Below are 20,000 nucleotides of genomic sequence, written 5' to 3'. Positions count from 1 at the left end.
TGGACATCATCACAGTGAAAATGGGCAACCTCCACTGCAAGTTTTTTTTATAAGTCAGGAAAGATTTGGAAATCTATCTAAAAAGGAAACATATCTGGAAACATATCTAAAAAGATAAAGGAGAAATATGAAGGAAATTCCAAAGTGCAGACTCACTAGTGAAATCCCTGGACTTTTGCAGACACATGATTTGGTGACTCATTAAAAAAGTCACACATCACAATAAGCAGTTCAATAAAAATGAACAAAATGAACTATTTAGAGCAGGAATTATGGAATACATGGGGGAAAAAATTCCTATAATTTTTCATGATGTTTTGTAATGAAAGTGGCATAAATAATAAAAATATTAAACATTTTGAAAAAAAATGGGGGATGGGGCTCAAGTACAATGACCAGAACAGGAGTAAACCGATCCACTACAGGAAGCAAAAGCCTCGTATAATGGATACATAACATCCGCCAAGTGCATAACGGTTTATAATAATAATTATGTTGATTAAAATCATCAACTTATGTAAACATCAGTGCCTATTGTGTCCGCTGGAAGTATTTTCATGTGTAGACTGCAACAGAAAGGTGTGTAGTCAGAAGAAAAATAATCATTTTATACATAAAAAAAAGAAAAAAACAAATTAATGTTGTGCCAAAAAATGAAAGCTGTTGTTGCCATCTGGCAACACCATGCAATAAAGCGTAAAAAAAAGAGAACATCTCTCACAAATGCTGCCTTTTTCCAGCCTGTTTAAAGCCCATCTGTGGTACAACCAGACATTTTGTGGTACAACCTGATCATCAATGTTATTATGGCAGAAATATAGGAAAAGTCCATAACAGTGGTGCTTATCCCCACAAAACAATATTGCCAGTGATAAATCAATATGAAATCAAATCTAATAGAGTTGGAGTCCAGTGAGTAATTCTAATGCAGTCACATTCATTTGAGGATAAGTTGAAATCCACCACACTCTCAGAGTAAACCCACTTGGCATGCCTTTGAGTACTAGCCAGTCCTCTTCTTCAGTAAATAGCCAAGGACCATCACCAAAGCCAAGCCGACAAAGGATCCAACAACAGCCCAGAACATGGTGCGGTTTCCATCTGTGAGAGAAGCGGAAAATTAATGTGATTTAGATTTTCTTTTATCTCAGAATATTCTGGCCTAGCAAAGAAGCTCTGAAGCTAGTGTATCCAACAACACAAACTTATACCGTGCCAGTTAGCACTGTGCTAACTACAGCCTAAGTGTTCATACATTTGCCTCAAACTGTAAAGCATACTGTTCCAAATTGCCCTACATCACAGAGTCATAAACCACATTAGCCCAATTAGCACTGTGCTAACTGCATGCTTAAGTGTTCATACATTTGCCTCAAACTGTAAAGCATACTGTTCCAAAGTGCCCTACGTCACAGAGTCATAAACCACATTAGCCCAATTAGCACTGTGCTAACTGCAGCCTAAGTGTTCATACATTTGCCTCAAACTGTAAAGCATACTGTTCCAAAGTGCCCTACGTCACAGAGTCATAAACCACATTAGCCCAATTAGCACTGTGCTAACTGCATGCTTAAGTGTTCATACATTTAAGTGACCCTTATTAGTCCCACTATTAGTCCCACCTAATAAACTCAATTAGTTCAATTGCTTGTTAACACAAATAGCTAATCAGCTAATCACATGGCCGCAACTCAATGCATTTAGGCATGTAGAGGTGGTCAAGACAACCTGCTGAAGTGCAAACCGAGCATCAGAATGGGGAAGAAAGGTGATTTAAGTGACTCTGAACGTGGCATGTTTGTTGGTGCCAGACGGGCTGGTCTGAGTATCTCAGAAACTGCTGATCTACTGGGATTTTCACACAGAACCATCTCCAGGGTTTACAGAGAACGGTCCGAAAAAGAGGAAATATCCAGTGAGCGGCAGTTGTGTGGATGAAAATGCCTTGTTGATGTGAGAGGTCAGAGGAGAATGGGCAGACTGGTTCCAGATGATAGAAAGGCAACAGGAACTCAAATAACCAACCAAAATCTCTGAGGAACGTTTCCAACACCTTGTTGAAAGTATGCCATGAAGAATTAAGGCAGTTCTGAAGGCAAAAGGGGGTCCAACCTTTTACTAGCACCTGCACCTAATAAAGTGGCACCTAAATGAGTGTGTGTCTGTCCATTTTTAAAGAAATACAGCATGTCATCGTGTCATAAACCACATCAGCAAGTCAATTTAAGATTACTCAACAACTTTACACGGTTTGAGGTGAGTGTATAATGATTTAGTCTCAGAGCACAATGATAAGTATAGAAGTAAAGCTACCATTAGCTACGTCAGCCTCATAACTCCAGCGCAAATCTAAATTAGCAGACTTCAGACACCAGTGTGTCTTGGCTGGCTGAGGGACTGTATCTGGGATAATGGAAAAAGTGTAAGACGTTTTTGCCAGACTGGCTTTTTGCTTGACTTACAGCGCACAGTGATGCCAAGAACCTGCGATGACACTTTCAGAGGAGGCCGAGTTCCATCTATGTTCCAGCCCAGTTCTGCTTCACACCTGTACTGAGCGCCATCATCGTCTCTGCTGGGGGAGATCTGGAGTCTAGCAGACACATTCCCTGGGCTTTTGGAGGAGTCAGTAATGGTTATATTTTCCACTACAGTGTCTCCTTTGTACCAGTTCACAGTGAGGAACTCCACAGGAGCAACTTTGTGAATGTCACACTGGAGCTCATACTGTCTACCCTTTATCATCGGCCCGGTGTGACCCACAGTGCTGATGGACGCCCTGTCTGGAGTCTCTGTTTAGAGAAAAAATGAATATGTTGAAATCTTTACAGCAGAAAAATTCAGACATTTAGACAACACAACAAACTCCTACAATGAATAGTTATCGTGGAATTAGTACTGCACTAACAATGATAAACATAAATACATATGAATATGCCAAACATAGTCACCTTGCTCCAAACAAAAATACTGAATATTCCCTGGTATTTGTTAAAAGCGCCTCAAAGACTTTACCCAACTCAAGATCGGTTCCTTTAGGTAGTACGTGTAAGTGAATGGCTATGCAACTACATAGACATGTTACAATGCTAACTGAAATGAATCCATTTTTGACCAACAGGGGGCACAAAGTTTCCCATGCTGTGCTGCAAAGCTACCCTGTCATGGTGAACCTCTCATTTAATATTTCCTTTTGAACAAGAACTCTTAACCCTAAGCTGTTTCCAATAACCTACTAAACTAAGTCTATTACACTTTACGTCCAAAGGTCTGTAGACACCCATACATCCCAGGTTTCTTCTAAAACGAAGGGGATTAATAGTGATCTTGCTCCACCTTGCTCCACTGTTACAGCCTCTACTCCTCCAGGAAGGCTTCACAATAGATGTTGGGACATTGCTGTGAAGATTTGGTTGCGTTCAGCTACATGAGCATTAGTGAGGTCAGGTACTGCTGTTGGATGATCAGTTCTGGATCACTCCAACTCATCTCAAAGGTATTGGGTGAAGCTTCATCTTTCCAGTGAACACAGTTCCACTGCTCTACAGCAATAGGCTTAGGGGTTTTATCCAACTGATGCTTGGTATTGGGCATGATGACCTCAGGCTCCCACGCAGCTGTGCAGTGTCCGATTCTATTGGCAGCGATCTTGTATGTGTATTGAATAAGTTGTGCGTGCACAAATGAACACCTGTGTCGGAAATGGGTGCACCTTAAAGTAGCAGATGCTGCTAATTTCATGAATTAGATGGAGTGTCTGGATGCTTTAGGACCCATATGTCAAACACAAGGCCCGCAGGCCACATCAGGCCCGCCGCACAGTCCTCGTCTGCAAAAGTATTTTAATTTTCTATTAATACTAGTTTGTTTCATAATGTGCTGCACTACAGTCCCCAGAATGCACAGCAACGTAAGGTATACCGACAATAGTCTATGGCACAGCAGTTACACCTGAACTCTACACAATTCCACACCTGTTATATCATACAAGATGCAGTTTTGCAGTTCAACCAACATAAACACGTAATGTTAGCTCAGCAGCACGGATGCTGAGTCCAAGTCAAACAGCAAAGAAAGGATGCCAGGTGTCCAGACCAAGCAAATAGGTAGGTTTGCAAGGCCAAGCAACGGGGAACATTTAAATTCTGAATAGGTGTGAAGTGTCCATGCCGTATTTCCTACAAGTGTCTGTATTTTACTTTTGAAGTTTATTTTTATTTATTCATATTTTGAATATACAATGGCCAGTTCGGGTTATAGCACAACATTAATGAAAAGCTTTTTCTATGGCCCACAGATCTGATGAGGTGTTTTAATACGGCCCTTTTACTGGTTGAGATTGACACCCTGCTTTAGGACATAATGTAACATAAAACAATAAGGTCTGATATGTTGTAGATAAAAGCTATAATGATCTGGCACCTCATTAATCTACAGACATTCAGTATCAAGCACATTACCACTGCTCTCTTGATAGAGTTCAGTAACCTATTTGATTCCAGGTTTTTCCACAAACAGTCCAAAAAGTGATTCAAGAAATAAAAGCTGCTACAACTGTTATATAAAAAGCTTTATATTTACAGCATTTACAAATAGCAAAAATATATATATATGTATCTCATATACAGTGCTGGGGTGGAAGTTCTATGCTGTAGTGAAAATTGCCTGCCATTTACCACTGAAAACCAAAACTCTCCACAGGACCTGATCCCTCCTTCCCTCAGTCATTCCTTCAACACTGTTCAAGTGACATTTTTTGTTTGGACATCCTAAACTTAAAAAAAAAAATCTTTACATATATACATACATCAGCAATTTGGCATAATTTAACATAGTTGTGTCTAAATAAATATTCTTTCAGTCTTCAAAAATCAGTGTACTATCTAAGACAATTACAATGCAAAATATAAAATGACCTTTCATCTAGCACACATTGTAGCTCACAGTACTCTCAACAGTGTCATCATCTAGTGGTTCATTAAAATGCTCTGGAAAAATGGGCATAAATTACAAAGGCAAAAATAAAAACATACAAAAATTATGAAACTCTTAACACTTAATACTCGTGCCTCAAAATTTGCTGTACGTTTTTATCACAGCAGAAACAGTAGTTTAATAAGAGTGAGCTCCATAGACACAGCATAGGACATCCATTTCCAGGGGTAAGTTTAAAAAAGTGAACCTAATAGTCAATCTGACTGTAGGATGACTAGCACACGCTGAAAAAATAGGTTATTAAAGGCATCAGGAGGAGATCGGCTCAGTGAACATCCAGTCCCATCCAACTAGAGGTCCAAACCAGGACGTGCAGGTTTCAGGTTTGCCAGAGCAAAGGTGCTCTAATCCCTCTGATCCACAGTTGGACAAGTCTATAAAAAAATCGCACTGAGACAGGCGCATCCTACGCGCAGATGCTGTTCTGTGAGAGCTTCTTCATGGGTATTGAGCTGTCTTTGCCATTCTGGGCCACGTTTCCATTTTGAGCGTTGGGTTTGGCACCTTCCACTGAGTAACGGCCCATCTTGGTGTTTTTGTAGTAGATGGAATAGATGATGATGAAGACGACTGAAATGATCACCACCACAAGTGCAACAAAACCTGCAATCAGGGGCAGGTAGTCCTCTGTGTCGAAAGAAACAAAACACCAAAAAAAAATAATCAGTCGCAAAATAGGTCATAGCTACTTTATCTAATTTTGACCTAACATCCCATGCCAAAATGTGGAAAAAGACCCAATATAGGTCAGTAACGGCCTCCTCTTATTAGGGCAAATGTATTTAAAGTAAACGCAGTAAATAGTTAAACAGCACCTTCAGGACTCGTTCTGTGTTTTACATTTTATTTTTAATTTCAGGCCCTAACACTGAAGCAGGAATGGAACCAATCACAGCGATAGCATGAATAGAATAGCATAAATAAAAAAACATAACAGTTCAGTAAAATTTGTGGATGTAGTAAATTGACATTCATTAGGGCACAAAACTGTAGTTAATCTAGTAAGAAAGAACAGAATTGTGAACATCACACAAATTTTACTGCCTGAGGCCTTGGTGTCTGGAGCTGCTTAGCCTGGTGCCACTTTGTCTGAGGTGGTTTTGCGTGATGCCCAGCTGTACGAGAGCTGAGACCTGACAGTGTTCCCCTGAGACACAAAGCTGTTTTGTCTTAGAATGTTCTTAAACGGACACAGACGGCTGTGGCATGATATCTGCCTTCCTCCACAGAGCGTGTTCAACCAGCACAGCTCATAAGATGCACTGTAAAAAGTGAGAAGTTTGCTCAGCTTAAAATGATACAGTAACTGGTTACATGGCTAACCTACAACTCAACCTTCTTAGCTGAGTCAAAAATTCTCCCAGCTACTGTTTCTGGGTCTGCATCTCGGTTAGATAAACAAAACTGAATGTGTTTTTTTTACTCTGTTTCACCACTAGCTGGCGCTCCTTCTATCACACAGTCACACCTGGAATATTTTCCTCTTGGGCCTCTGGATATGGACAGCTGTAGTATTGCTGGGGTTCAAACTCCCAACTTCCTGACGTTGAGATGAATTATTAGACAGTTGCATCACATGAGACGATGCCTTGTTGCTAAAGTGAAAACAACAAATATTTTCTCTAGTGTATTAAACAACATTTGCAGACACAAAATCTGAGTTGCTTCATGTGTTCCTGAGTGGTGCAGTGGACTAAGCCATTACTTCAATAAGAGGCTGTGAGTTTGAGCCCCAGTGATGCCATAGCCATCCATAAGCGTGTACCCAAGAGGAAAAATGTCTAGTAGGACCATTTGATGGAAAGAGTCCTGACTAGTAGGGAAGTCGAGTATAAAAAAACAAGTTCATTTAATTTATCTGACTAAGACGCATAACTACAATGTTAAGAGAACTTAACTAAGAACTTTGAGTTGTGTGAACTCTTGTGCCCTCAAGTTGGGTCAACTCCAGAAAAGCCATGTAATCAGTTACTATTTCATTCCGAGTTGAGCTGACCTCTCATTTTTAACAGTGTGTGTTTCTAGATCTCATTTCTATTTGGTACAATAACTGTAATATTCATGTAGTCTTTCACATAACCCAACATGTTTAAAAGTTTGGTTATGTTCATGGGTGGGAATCAATGCAAATCATTGCATAAAAGAAATCAATAAAATAAACAGGTTTTAAACCGGTGGTAAACAAGTTTTTACTGTAACTGAGGACTGTTACCGCAGAAACTCGGTTAACTGCAATCAGGCACAGGTCTGACACAATGCATCATGCAAACAATGGACCAAATGCAGGAGAAACTCCCTACTAAAAATCCCTGCTGCTCTACCACTAACAAAGAGATAGGAGTGAAATGTAAACAATCAGCCACACCAGAATGAACTCCACGCCACAGACAAAATATCTCCCTGAATGCCTTAGCAAAAACATTTTGACTTATATTTCTATGCCAAGCATTCATCGTTTAACCAGGGGTTGTAGATCAGCCGTTCCCAAGAGAGTGCAACCAACACGCCGGCTGAGCAGACACACTTTTCACAACTGTGTTGCGTAGCAATACTCATTTGAAAAAGGAGGACAGAAAGTGAATGCTTTCCTCAAACTGTGTAGGAGTGAGAGAAGCTTCAGCAGGGCTGTTTGCCAGTCTGTTCAGTAGTAGTCTTATCTTAATACAACATGCCTGAGCACATTTAATCAATGTCAACAAGACCACATGGAAAGAGTGTTTTTATTTCCCTAAAATGTAGGTTAAATATTCAGTTATTCATCCTAAGATTCACAATTCAGTACCTACTATAAATGATTCACTATGAAGCTAATAAGTGAGTTCTGGTGTTATGAGACTCAGGATTTTAAGTGCATGATGGCATACAGGCCCTTAGTGTTTTATTGGGTTAAAAGCACCAGTGTACAATTGTTTTGCAAGTATTCATAAAGGTATCAAAACAATCAGGTCCTATACATTTATAAATCATAAAGCTACAAACATTGGAGTCTATAAGCATGACTATGTTTCAGGTTTTTTTAAACAGTACACATATATGCGCAGTCAGTCCAGTATAAAGAATATACACCTTTCAGAAGTTTGAAATCACTTTTTTTCATTAACATAATTCCTTTTTTTGAAGATAGATGTGTTCTAACAAAATTCTAACATGATGCTACACCTACACAACGTTATAGACACTTGATGAACAGTAGAGTATAAATGATTCTAAAATGACTGAGAAAAAGTTAACATTCAAAAATGGTGATCAGATTGAGGTAGCTAACCTGACAAGTATCTTAAAAATAGGTAATTACAGTGTTTTAATGATCATTTAATAATGTCAGTGTTCTCAAAAACTTGAAACACTAAACATCTTAAAATCCATTCTAGTGTCTATAATATAAGTTTATGACAAGTGATTCCAAAAGTTTGAACAGTGGTGTAGTTCTGTTTGGTCATGCAGGCTCAAATCTCCTCTATATTAAAATGAATTCAACAGGAATATGAATTTTAAGCTGAGCTCAAAGCTTAGCACCAATATACTTGTAGACAAACTGAATAATAGAGCCACTGTGAATTAATGGAGAATACACTGTAGAATAGATAAGGGAGTAAGGAAGGGCATTCTAGAACAGTGAGAATGGAAGAAGCATTCTAGAACAGTGTCAAGGGCACAAACATTCTAGAAGTGACAGGACAATGGAGGATATTCTAGAACAGTGTGAATGAATGAAGTACTCTAGAACACTGTGAATGGAAGAAATATTCTAGAACAGTATGAAAGGCATAAACATTCTAGAAAACCAGGGAGATTATTCTCAAACAGTGTGAATAGAAAAAAAATATTTGTGAACAGTATGAAGGGCGTAAATATTGCAGAACAAAGAGGTCCAGGGAGGATAATCTAAAACAGTGTGAATGAATGAAGCATTATAGAACACCGTGAATGGAAGAAATATTCTAGAACAACATGAAAGTCATAAACATTCTAGAATAGACAGGACCAGGGAAGAAATTCTAATACATTGTGGATGGAAAAAATATTCTAGAACAGTATGGTAAACATAAACATTCTAGAACAGTATGAAGAGCATACATGTTCTAAAACAGAGGGGAAAAGGGAGAACATTCTAGCACAACATGCAAGGAAGAAGCATTCAAGTAATGTGTGAGTGGGTAAAACAGTTTAGAGCCTTGACAGAGATTTTGAATAAATATTCGCTTAATTAGTAAACCAGTAGATTAGATACTGTGATCAATAACCAAACGGGCAGTATTGGCTAACACAGAATATTAATTCTCTCACACAAGCCAGGCAGCCTTAGTCTGTCTGCATAGGAGATTCTAGACACTGAAAAGCCCCTTCACAGAGAGGCCTGTGTGTACATACTGACCCAGTGAAGAGAGCGGCAAGTTGACCTTGAAAGTTAAGGCACATGGGTAAAAACCGGCTGAAACCAGTTTTTAGGAGTGAGCTCAACAAGCAATGACCAAAGTGATGGACGAAGAGATGCACTTATTAGAGAATGAGCTCATATCAAAATTTGAGAAGTAAGGCGGGAGGTTATCAAATTACCCCAGATAAATGGTATAAACTGTTGTTTGGAACACTGCAGTTGTACAGTTGGGTCTCTCAAGACCCCGTGTCACCTGATGCTGAAATACAGAAGAAGGCTTTTTCCCTCTTCCACAAACTCAACCTCTGAAGACTCTTTCCTTTTTTACATCTTTTGAGAACTTAAAACAGTTATTAGTGAAAGTGTTTATCCAGTATTAAAAGATTTCCTTATATTCATAATATTTTGTTGGAGGCCTGGGGTTGAAGGGGATAGCCCTGGGTCCTGACAGCCTCTTAAAACCATAAATAGGTGTGGCAACCTAAAGAATTTTGGGTATATGAGTCTGGCAGGCCTATGTATCCAGGAATATGTTCTTTTTCATTACTTTAAAAACGTACAAACTGCCAGTTTAAAAGTGTAAATATAGCCTGCTAACACAGCAGCTTTATGGGTTACAACATCTCTGTCACGATTGGCCCCTCCTGGTCCTGTCCATGTGTTCGTGTTTTGTTTTGGTCTAGTCCACGTGTTTTCTTTGTTTTGGTTTCCTAGTCCGGCCCCTTGTTTTGTTACTCCGCCCCTGATTGTCACCACCTGTTTTCCGCCTGTCCCTCGTTATCCCTGTGTTTTATAAGCCCTGTGTCGCCCTGGATTCGCTGTTCTTTGTACTGTTTGATCGTGTTTGTATGTTTGTTCGGTGTTTCTGTGTTTATCATGTTTGCACCCCGATCTGCTCGCGTTGGCTCTATGACCTTGGACTGTATCGACCATGACCCTGGATTTGCCCATAATAAAAGTCGCTTATCTCAGCGTATGCATCCACCTCCTCGCTCCCCGTTATAATGTCACTGTCGATTTGTTGAGACTTTCCATTTGTTCTTGTAGGGGAAGACACCAACTAATGCTGTATTTGGGACATAATGCTGTATTCTGGGTATCTTATTCTCTGTACTTGTATTTCTGAAGACTGAATGCCACTTGACCAGAGGAGCATGACATCAAAAGAGAATGCAAAAACAAACAATAACACATATTGACAAACAGGGTAGCTAGTATGTCATGCTCAAAAGTGCCTCTTTAGCTTCTAAATGAGCTAGTGATATTGATAAAGAAAATAATCAATAATGAATAGCAAGAATAAGAACACTAAAAACATTATTACCTTTCATGGTCACTTTCACAGTTCTGACCGTGGTCTCGACAGAATTGCTTGCAGTACATGTGTATTGACCAACATTCTCGTTCGTGGCTTCCACTATGGTCAGGTGTCCTTCCTCAACCTTAGTATTTGGTTTGTAGCTCCAACTGATAGTAGGCAGTGGATAACCATCAGCCTCACAGACAAGCGTTTCTGGATAACCCCGAAACACTGGTACAACTGATGGCAATTTAGTTTCGTTGATAACAGGCTTGTCTTTAGAGAGAAGAGAGCAAAGACAAATGTGGAGAAAGACAGCATTAGAGACACTGCATAAGAATAACATACAGCATATGAATCTTTACACTGTAATGCCTTAATTAACAACTTTCTGAAGCTCACAACACACTGACCCAACATTCTCAACAAACTCCAACTTCAAACTCCACAGAGAAGAACATTTTAGAACAGTCTGAATGGAAAGGATGTGCTAGAATAATGTATATGTGGGCATAATTCTAGAACAGTGTCACTGGAGAGGAATATTCAGAGAGGATAACAGAATAACAGAGAGGATAAGGAAGAACATTCTAAAACAATATGAATGGCAGACAAATTCTAGAACAGAGAGGATATGGGAAGAAGACACTTTAGAACATTTTAGAACATTCTATAACAGAGTGAATGGAGGAAACGTTCTAAAACAAAGTGAATGTAGGAGAACATTCAAGAGCAGGACTGATATGGGAGATCATTCTGGTGCATTAAGATTGGAACAAACATCCTAGAACTGTCTAGGATGGGAAGACAATATTATAGAACTTGTAAATGGAGAGGAACATTCTAGAACAGGAAGGAGGATGGATATTCCAGAACAGCATGAATTGAAAAAGCATTCAAGAATAATGTGAAGGGGGGGCGGTTCTAGAATGGCCGAAATGGAGGAAATGCTCTAGAACAGAGTGAATGGAGAAAAACACTGTGGAACAGTGTGAATGGAGGAGACGTTCTAGAACAGTGCAAATGGGATACAAAACATTTTAGAACGGCAGAGGGAGAATATTTTAAAACAGCGTAAATGGAGGTAAATTCTCGAGTGTGACATGGGGAGAACATTAGTGTCAATGGAGAAGAACATTCAAGAACTGTCTGAATGGGAAGAGAATGCTATAGAACATTGCAAGATGGAAAAGAACATTCTAGAACAGAAAGGATAAGTGAGAATATTCTAAAACACCATGAATGGAAAAAGCTTTGAAGAATAACATGGATAGAGAAAAATTCTAGAAGATTATGAATGGAGGAAACACTCTAGAACAATGTGAATGGGCAGAATATTAGTGTCAACAGAGGAGAACATTCTAGAACAGAAAGGAAAAGGGAGGACATTCTACAATAGTGTGAAGGGAGGGAGAAGGCTTTCAAGAACAGAGTGAATGAGGAAAATATTCTCCTAAAAATCACACAGGTGTGGCAAACCAGCCAAGAGTTCAGCTTTGTTGGGCAATGTTGGGTCAGTAATATGTCTGGACTTTTTCTATGAACCATCAGAGGTGAGGAACTTACAGTGCACAGTAATGTTGAGCTCTGACTCCCCTACATAAATGAGTGGTCCTCCTCGAGTCTTCATGACTTCTGCCTTACATTTGTACTGAGTTTCTTTTTTATTTCTGTTATGGGAGACTGTGAGATTATGAGACCAAGTGTTGGAATCAGACGTTCTAGTGTCATCAGCAGATGCATTTTTCACTTGTTCGTTTCCTTTGTACCAGCTCACTTTGACTTGATGAACAGGAGTAACACACTGAATGTTACAACGGAGCACATACTTTCTGTCCTCAATCATCGGCCCTGTGTGCCCCACAGTCTCGATGGTCACCCTGTTTTGACTATCTGAAAGACAGTACACAGTACAACCTGAAGAAATGCAATACAAACACCGCACAATGTTTAGCACCATTAAACCATCAGTTTATAAGTGCCGTTATTTTTATGATCAATAAAAACAAATAAATAGTTTTGACTTTTAAAATGTGCCGCTTCTGGTACTTTTTTGTCTGTTTCAACTAAAAAGGTCTTGTATACATTGTGATATTTTGTTTTCACCACATTGTTATCTAGTAACCACTACATATTATTCAGTAACTACTATGGAATGAATATGTAAGGTTTGTAGTGAGTAAGGGGGACGTAGAGAGGTTCAGAGAATAAGGAAAGCATTAATCCAGCAGTGTTGTACTTTATGTTCATTAAAATGTGCAAGGCAGGGTCTCATAAAAAACAAATAGGAGCAGCCTCCAAAATACTATTACAGTGGCTTAGTGTATTTAAAAAAACACACATATTTTTAGGCCCAAACTTTCTCTAAACTATCATTAAACAATGTCTCAGGTATCAGCTAGCATATCATCTAATGTAGTAACTTTAAGGGAGCTTTTACTGGCATCAAACTCTTCAGACGTCTGGTTCCCACCACCACTACTGCAAATGGAACATTTCATATCAAACCAATCAAAATTACTTTAAATCTTAAAGCAGAATTTCCTTCATAAATTAACGGATGAAGTGGTTTGATGTGAAGTGGTTAGTTGTAGAGAAACTAAAGACTCGGATTTCTTTACAGTGGTAGTGATGGGATTTTTGATAATGGTAAAATAAAAAAAAGACATGTTCTTTGGGTACTATTTTGCCTATCAGTGCCCTGCATGTACCAATCTGCTGAGAACAGTTTGAAAAAAGTATGTTTTAGGCAAGAATCTTCAATCTTCTACCTCTAAAGTGACGTATAACAAGCCCTTTTACGTAATAACTTTCTGTGATGAAGCTTTCAGAGGTATTAAACTCTTCAGACATTCAGTTCCTATCACCACCACTGTGACCAATTCTGATTACATCTCTCTAGAACAATGCATTTCACACCAAACCATTCTAAATGGCTCTGTTTACAACTCGACAGTTAAAACAGATTCTTGAAAAATTGACGGAATTCCCCTTTGACCAATTAATTATTCAAACATTTTGAAATATCATCGAAATTTCCTTTTGACTGGGTGGTGTAAACGAGGTCTAGGGTGAAGGCTGTACCAAAGCAGTACCTTCCGCTTTGGCAAATCTACATCATTCCAAGGGAACAAGGTGTGTCAATACTAGGAGGTGGAAAAAGGAAAGGGAACAACTGAATAAAAGTTAAAAATCTTTCTTATCCAGGTTACAAAGGTCTTTGGGCATTACACACTCGCAGTGTTCAATGATTAAATCACTGAGACAGAGAAGGGAAACCCCCCTGCTTCTAAAAAGGGGCTCCCGAGTTTCCTTTTACACTCTTAACTGGAATGTCAGGTCGTAAAGGGGTCCTGTAATATCCTGTAATGAATATCAAGATAGCGTTGTCTAGAATTCAACACCACACATACTTTTAAAAGACTACATGTGAACATTAATGCAGCTGTTAAGGAATTCCTTCGGTCTCGCCAGGTACCTTTTTCGAATTTTCCCGTTCCACCTTAAATAGCGCGGCAGTTACATTTGGGCTTCAGGCGCCAGAATGCAAAAGCTGCACCATTTAAGGTGGAACGGGAAAATTCGAACAAGAAGCTGGAGAACAGGAAGCCTTGTGATTCATATTCCCTTTTTAACGTTCTCAGCGTGACAAAAACTATATTTAAAAGCTTTTAAAAGTTATAAATCCGGGCGCTAAGCCTGCAGGTCGAAGACAAACAAGCGTTTGACGTTACCAGGTAGCTAACCTAGCTAAAGTAGCAGCGAAATAACGGATATAAATAAACTTAGCCCACCGTTCAGCACACAGCGGAGCGTCAGCAACTCCAAAATTACACATGTGTAAAATATCCAGTCGAGGCGCCGCACTGCCATGTTATTTTTCCCTCCGTAATTTTCCTCAGACGGTTTCTCAGAAGTTAGTGTGTTCTCGGCAGCAGCTGGATACCTCACGGATGAGTTCACCGGATGCGGAGCTCCCACGACTGCGGCGCCCCAGGCCGTACTGCCAGGCATGGAGGAGACAGGAAAGCGGCTAACGGTTTCTCTCAGCTGAAGGCTGCCCTCAGAAAGCACCGCAGAAGTGAAGGAAATAACCCCAAACTACTCTAACAAAGCGGAGTAAACGGGCACCGGTAAAGGGCAACTCCACCAAATTGCAAAATTAAATGGTCGAAACGTTAAAAGAAGTCTAGAGAAACTTACAGAGTCAGAACTGTTTACAGTGGTGCTGATAGGAACCAGACGCTCCCTCACAGAAAGTTATTACATGAAGTGGTTTTATATAAGCTGCCTGATGTCTGAGACATTGGTTTGTGATAAAGTTTTGGCCTAAAATGTGTTTAGGCCAATATAAATAAATGTGTCCATTTACTGCAATCTATTCATGGCGGAGAGATACATGCTGTGAGGCAAAATAGTCCCCAAAAGAAAATGATTCACGCCTGTTTTATCATCATCAACATTACATATAAAAACTAAGGTGCCTGTAGCAAATTAGTTGTAGATTAGTTACTTCTGGATTGTAAATTAGTTACATTTGTGTTGCAGATTATTTGGGTTACATTTGTGTTGTAGATACACATTTTACTTAAATACTTATTTTTTCCTCTGATAACACAAACTTAGCTGATAAAATACAGTTCTGTATGATGTCTTTAGTATGATCAGCAAAAAAATTTATCACAGTTAAGAAATCAAAACTGGATAAACTGCTGCTCTCGATTTTGAAGGTGATTTTAAGGGTATCAGTGAAATTGTATGTTTCTATGCGATTTCGAAGGGTGTGAGTTTACTCTAGTGGTTAACACCTTTGTGATCATGAGCTGTTGCTTTCTCAAGTTATGTATGTCATTATCACAACATGTTTCTCAAGATAACATCATTTTTAGAGATCTTGAGAATGAAGCTGTAAAGATCAGGGTAAGAAAACAAAGGTACATCATTTATTCTGCTAACAATGATTGGTATGTTGTGATTATAATATAAATAACTCCAGCTTTTGGGAAAATTCATTACTTCAGGAAAGAAGTGATACATTATTTTTTATTTTACTGAAATCCAACACTTTACACTTTGTTAGTGTGCTGTGCAGACAACCTGATACACATGCTGATAGTATGGCATGGAAGGGTGGGCAATATGATGATATTTTATTGTTATCGTAATAAATTATGTCACAACACGCTTTTGTGAGCATATTGTGGACATCACTAAAGAACACTAATTACATGTCCCATTGCAAAGTGAGCAGAATTAGGCCTGGTTAACTGGATTTAGTGCAGTGTAGTTTGTAAAACATTGAATAAAAATCATTGTAGTTGTTGGTTTTGTTATTATTATGATCATAGTAGCGGGAGATTCACTTGAAAGAGGCCCCGAATATTCTGTAATAACACCCGCAAGGATGGAGCAGTCTGAACGAAACAACGTGCAATGTGCTCCTCAGTATATGGAGCTTCGAACAAGCCGGGACGCCCCTGTATCAGAGCGATGGGCTAGGCAGCCGTTGTGACATTTAACCTCTGTTTACAACTTCTGGGTGCATAGCCCTGCACCCTTACATGTGTGTCAGATCGCTTCCAGCATCACATGTAATGCAACCGATCACACATATGTAGCGTACTTTTTGGTTCAAATTGCTTCATCTTAACGGGAGATACAACAGAATATTCGGGGGGGGCTCTTTCGAATCAATCTCTCTGTGTTTTATAGATGGCACTACAGGTTCTGTTCTGTCTGTTCCATCTTTAAATATCAGAAAACCTAAATATCATGTATCGTGAACATGCCTGAAAGTATCGTGATATATTGCCATATCGTCGGATTTCACTTCTAGCTGAACAAATATGCACAACCATTAAATTATATGTCAGATACTGTATAGGAATGAGATCCACTCTGATGCTGCTTATTAAATACTTTATCACAGAAAACATAATATGATGTATTAGTAGCGTGAATACTTACCTTTTACATCAACGCTGACAGATCGTGAAATTTCTCCCAGCTCATTGGAGGCAGTGCATGTGTATGTGCCAGTGTTAATTCCAGTGGGGTAATCTATGAATAGCAGAGACACACCATCACCGTCCTCAGTCCTCACGTTTGGCATAGGATCGTATTTCCATCTGTACTGTGGGTGAGGCCTGGCATCAGAAGAGCACTCCAGGCTGTCATCATAACCAAAATCTACCAATTTATTTTGCAGCTCCAAAATGCTCACAGGTGGATCTGTGAAAAGAGCAACATCGCAATAGTTAACTTTCTCCGTTATTACTGTAGTTCCTATTAATGCACTGAGACAGTCTCACTGCTGAAGGATGTACACACTTTTACATCCACAGGAAAAGTCATATACTTACACATCACCTCAATTTGCAGTGAGTGGTTGACAACAGTGGAGCTGCTGATTACTGTTAAGATGTACTCTCCTGCATTAGTCCTGTCCATTTGTTTTGGGAAATCCACTCTCTCTTCATTCTTGTACCAAGTCATTTCAGGTGGTGGGTTACCAACTGCTGAGCAATTGGGTGTAAATATTTCACCTTCTTTAAGTGTAACATGGCTTAAACATGAAACATTTGGTCCATCTGCAGCAAAGAACAGAAAAACTAAATGTTAATTAGTTACAATGTCAAGTCTTGGAAAACACACAAAAAAGTATTTACACACACACACACAAACACACACACACACACACAGATGACACAGATATTATACACTCGTTGCTGTTGATGGTTTTTATAGGTTCTCTACAATGATATTAGAATCATATTGGCATCAGCAGACAATAACTCTGATTTAGACTAACATATCAAACTTTTTATGTCATTTTTATTCATTTTACTGCATTTGAAAACCTTGATAAACATGACGTTTTTGCTGGTGCATTTGTTTCCAATTTCTTAATTGTAAAGATGGTGATGTACCAGCACTGGCAAATATGTACATAAAAAATATTAAACATCTGCATCAGTCGACAATTCCCATGTCAGTGCCTCCTTTTCCTGAATCTATGTTTGTTGTTTGCTCCTCTAGAAGTACTGATGATACTTATTATACACTCTCAACCATAACATATCATTACATTGCCCACTCCTAAAGGCTAGCATTAAAATGTGAAGACAAACTTACAGTACACAGTAATTGTGAGGGGATCTGATGTCACGCTAGGAGGAGGCTGAGGTCCATCTGGTCCCAGATTCAGTTCTGCTTTACACTTGTACTGAGCACCATCATCAGCTCTGCTGGGGGAGATTTGGAGTGTAGGTGACTGATTCACTGGAGTCTTGGTGGTGTCATTAAAGGTTTTCGTATCCACTAGAGTGTCTCCTTTGAACCAGCTCACAGTGAGGAACTCAACAGGAGCAACACTCTGAATGTCACACTGGAGCTCATACTGTCCACCCTCAATCACTGGCCCAGAGTGACCCACAGTGGCGAGGGACACTCTTTCTGGAGTCTCTGTTAAATGAAAAATGACTCTGTTTATTAAATCTGTGCATTATGTGATGGTTAGTTTTGTAGTAGATACTGAATAATAATCCTTAAGATTAATGAATGATAAGCCTAGGGTTCAAGGGGTTAACACTGTATGAGATTCATATGAGAGTAAGGATGTTTTGGTCTGTATTATATGTAAATACCATAAACAAATTTTAAAAATCTGTTATGCCACAATAAAAAATAAACTCACTGTATATGATAATGTTGAATTCAATTTTTTCTTGACGATAATCAGTATGAGTCATGTAGCAAAATGGCTTCGTGCCCCATTCTGTAAGGTGATCCACTGTCCAGGTGACCTTTTCATCATCTATCTTCTTGCTGTGTCCCTGAGGCTTCTCCCAATCCAGCATAAGGTTTGTGACATTTGTGCTGCAGTTTACAGAGAGAGAATCTCCGTGGCGCACCACAGCCCTTGGTGGGTCAAGCCATAACGTACCTGTTTGAAATCATATCACATTAGAGCAGTTTTTCCCAGAAGCTGGAGCAGCCCCTTCCTACACAGTTTAATGTTCTCCCAGCTCCAGCACACTCATTTCATATGAAGGACCTGTTAATGAGCTGATGAGTTGATTGTTGAGCAGGAAAAACACTTAAATGTGAAATGTGTAGGACAGGGGTGCTCCCATAGACAAATACAGAAACCTATTATAATCTGTAACACAGATTTCAGGGCTAGTCCACCCATTGGATAGACTTGGCCCATATCCTACACTTGTATCTTGTATCCACATGTATTTAGTTTTACATACAAAAACATCATCGTTCATTTTCACATGATCATTTTTCAGCCTCTTAATTCTTTACAATCAAACAGCCCTTTGTGTTACTGTTCCTTTAAGTCTATATAATGTAAATTACCTCTGTTATGATTGGCTGCCCTGTTGTCCTGTATTGTGTTTCATTCAATAAAACAGCCCAGGTTGAGACACTCCTTTTAACTTTAGTGTGAGTGGGCGGGGCCAGACCGCTGTGGGCTGCATATGTACATGTAGTGATTTTAGTGACATCACAAAAACGGTGAATTCCAAACAGTTAATTACTAACTGGTTGCGTTAATCTCATATGTAAAAACCGACCCTTTAAAAACGATGTATGCTCGATTCACAAATCCAACTGAATTGAACATTTATGTCGCACGTACTCAGAGCTTAATTGCATAGAGCAGGCTGAAGATTAATTAAATTCGAATAGCAATCTTTCACAATTTAGCGTAACACAATTAAAATATAAAGTACTACGCTGTATAGAGCAACATTTCTGAATCAATGAATCATTGAATCGGATTCGAATCAACGGACATTATTTCGCTTCAACAAAACAGAGAGTTCGAAAGAATCGGTTCGGTGAAACTGAGTCGATCTCCTCATTTGACGTTTGGAGCAAAACAGTATTAGTGAAGTAATAGCGCCCTCGTTTGGTAAATAAAGGATATGTCTTCGCTTGTCACTGTTATAAAGTCATTGACCTAAACCTAAGGCACATTTCTGCTTTCTTAAGATAGTCCTCAAGCCCTTTCACTTGAATAACGTGACCATTAACTAGTTTATGACCACGGACAGTTTAACCGACGTTAACGTTAGCCGAAGGCTATGGGTAATTTCTTTAGCCAAAGGGCAGCACAAACTTCATACTTCGTACTATTTTAACGTTACAAAATGAATGGGGAAAGTGTGTAAGTTAAATCGTGATTAAAAACATTAGCTCGTATCTTTCCACTGTCGCCTCTGTGGCAAAAATAAACACGAGGCTTAAGTTCGCTTCTCGTTCCACCTTAAATGTTACGGCTGTTCCTTTGTGGCGCCCTTGCCTCCAGAACGT

General features: G+C 39.2%; 1 protein-coding gene across 2 annotated transcripts in view; it reads right to left on the bottom strand.

The window, feature by feature from the left end:
* The window catches only part of LOC108429638 (vascular cell adhesion protein 1), a 20,870-nt gene that overhangs the window by 571 nt on the left and 299 nt on the right, over positions 1–20,000 (bottom strand). The window contains exons 2-9 of one of the 2 annotated variants that reach the window (XM_017701519.2): positions 18,370–18,618; positions 17,808–18,137; positions 17,036–17,263; positions 16,641–16,904; positions 12,240–12,566; positions 10,698–10,949; positions 2,463–2,792; positions 1–1,101 (exon numbers count right to left, since the gene is read on the bottom strand). The exon at positions 1–1,101 is cut by the window's left edge and continues 571 nt beyond it. In XM_017701519.2, the coding sequence (XP_017557008.1) occupies positions 1,004–1,101; positions 2,463–2,792; positions 10,698–10,949; positions 12,240–12,566; positions 16,641–16,904; positions 17,036–17,263; positions 17,808–18,137; positions 18,370–18,618 (2,078 nt within the window). In that variant the 3' untranslated portion in view covers positions 1–1,003. Of the gene's footprint in view, positions 1,102–2,462; positions 2,793–4,552; positions 5,623–10,697; positions 10,950–12,239; positions 12,567–16,640; positions 16,905–17,035; positions 17,264–17,807; positions 18,138–18,369; positions 18,619–20,000 lie in introns of those variants that run through there. The other variant, XM_017701520.2, reaches the window with a different exon arrangement.

Source organism: Pygocentrus nattereri, chromosome 1, assembly GCF_015220715.1.
Source record: "Pygocentrus nattereri isolate fPygNat1 chromosome 1, fPygNat1.pri, whole genome shotgun sequence".
NCBI lineage: Eukaryota > Metazoa > Chordata > Actinopteri > Characiformes > Serrasalmidae > Pygocentrus > Pygocentrus nattereri.
Note: the sequence above shows the minus strand (reverse complement) of the source record. Positions and strands in the feature narration are given on the sequence as shown.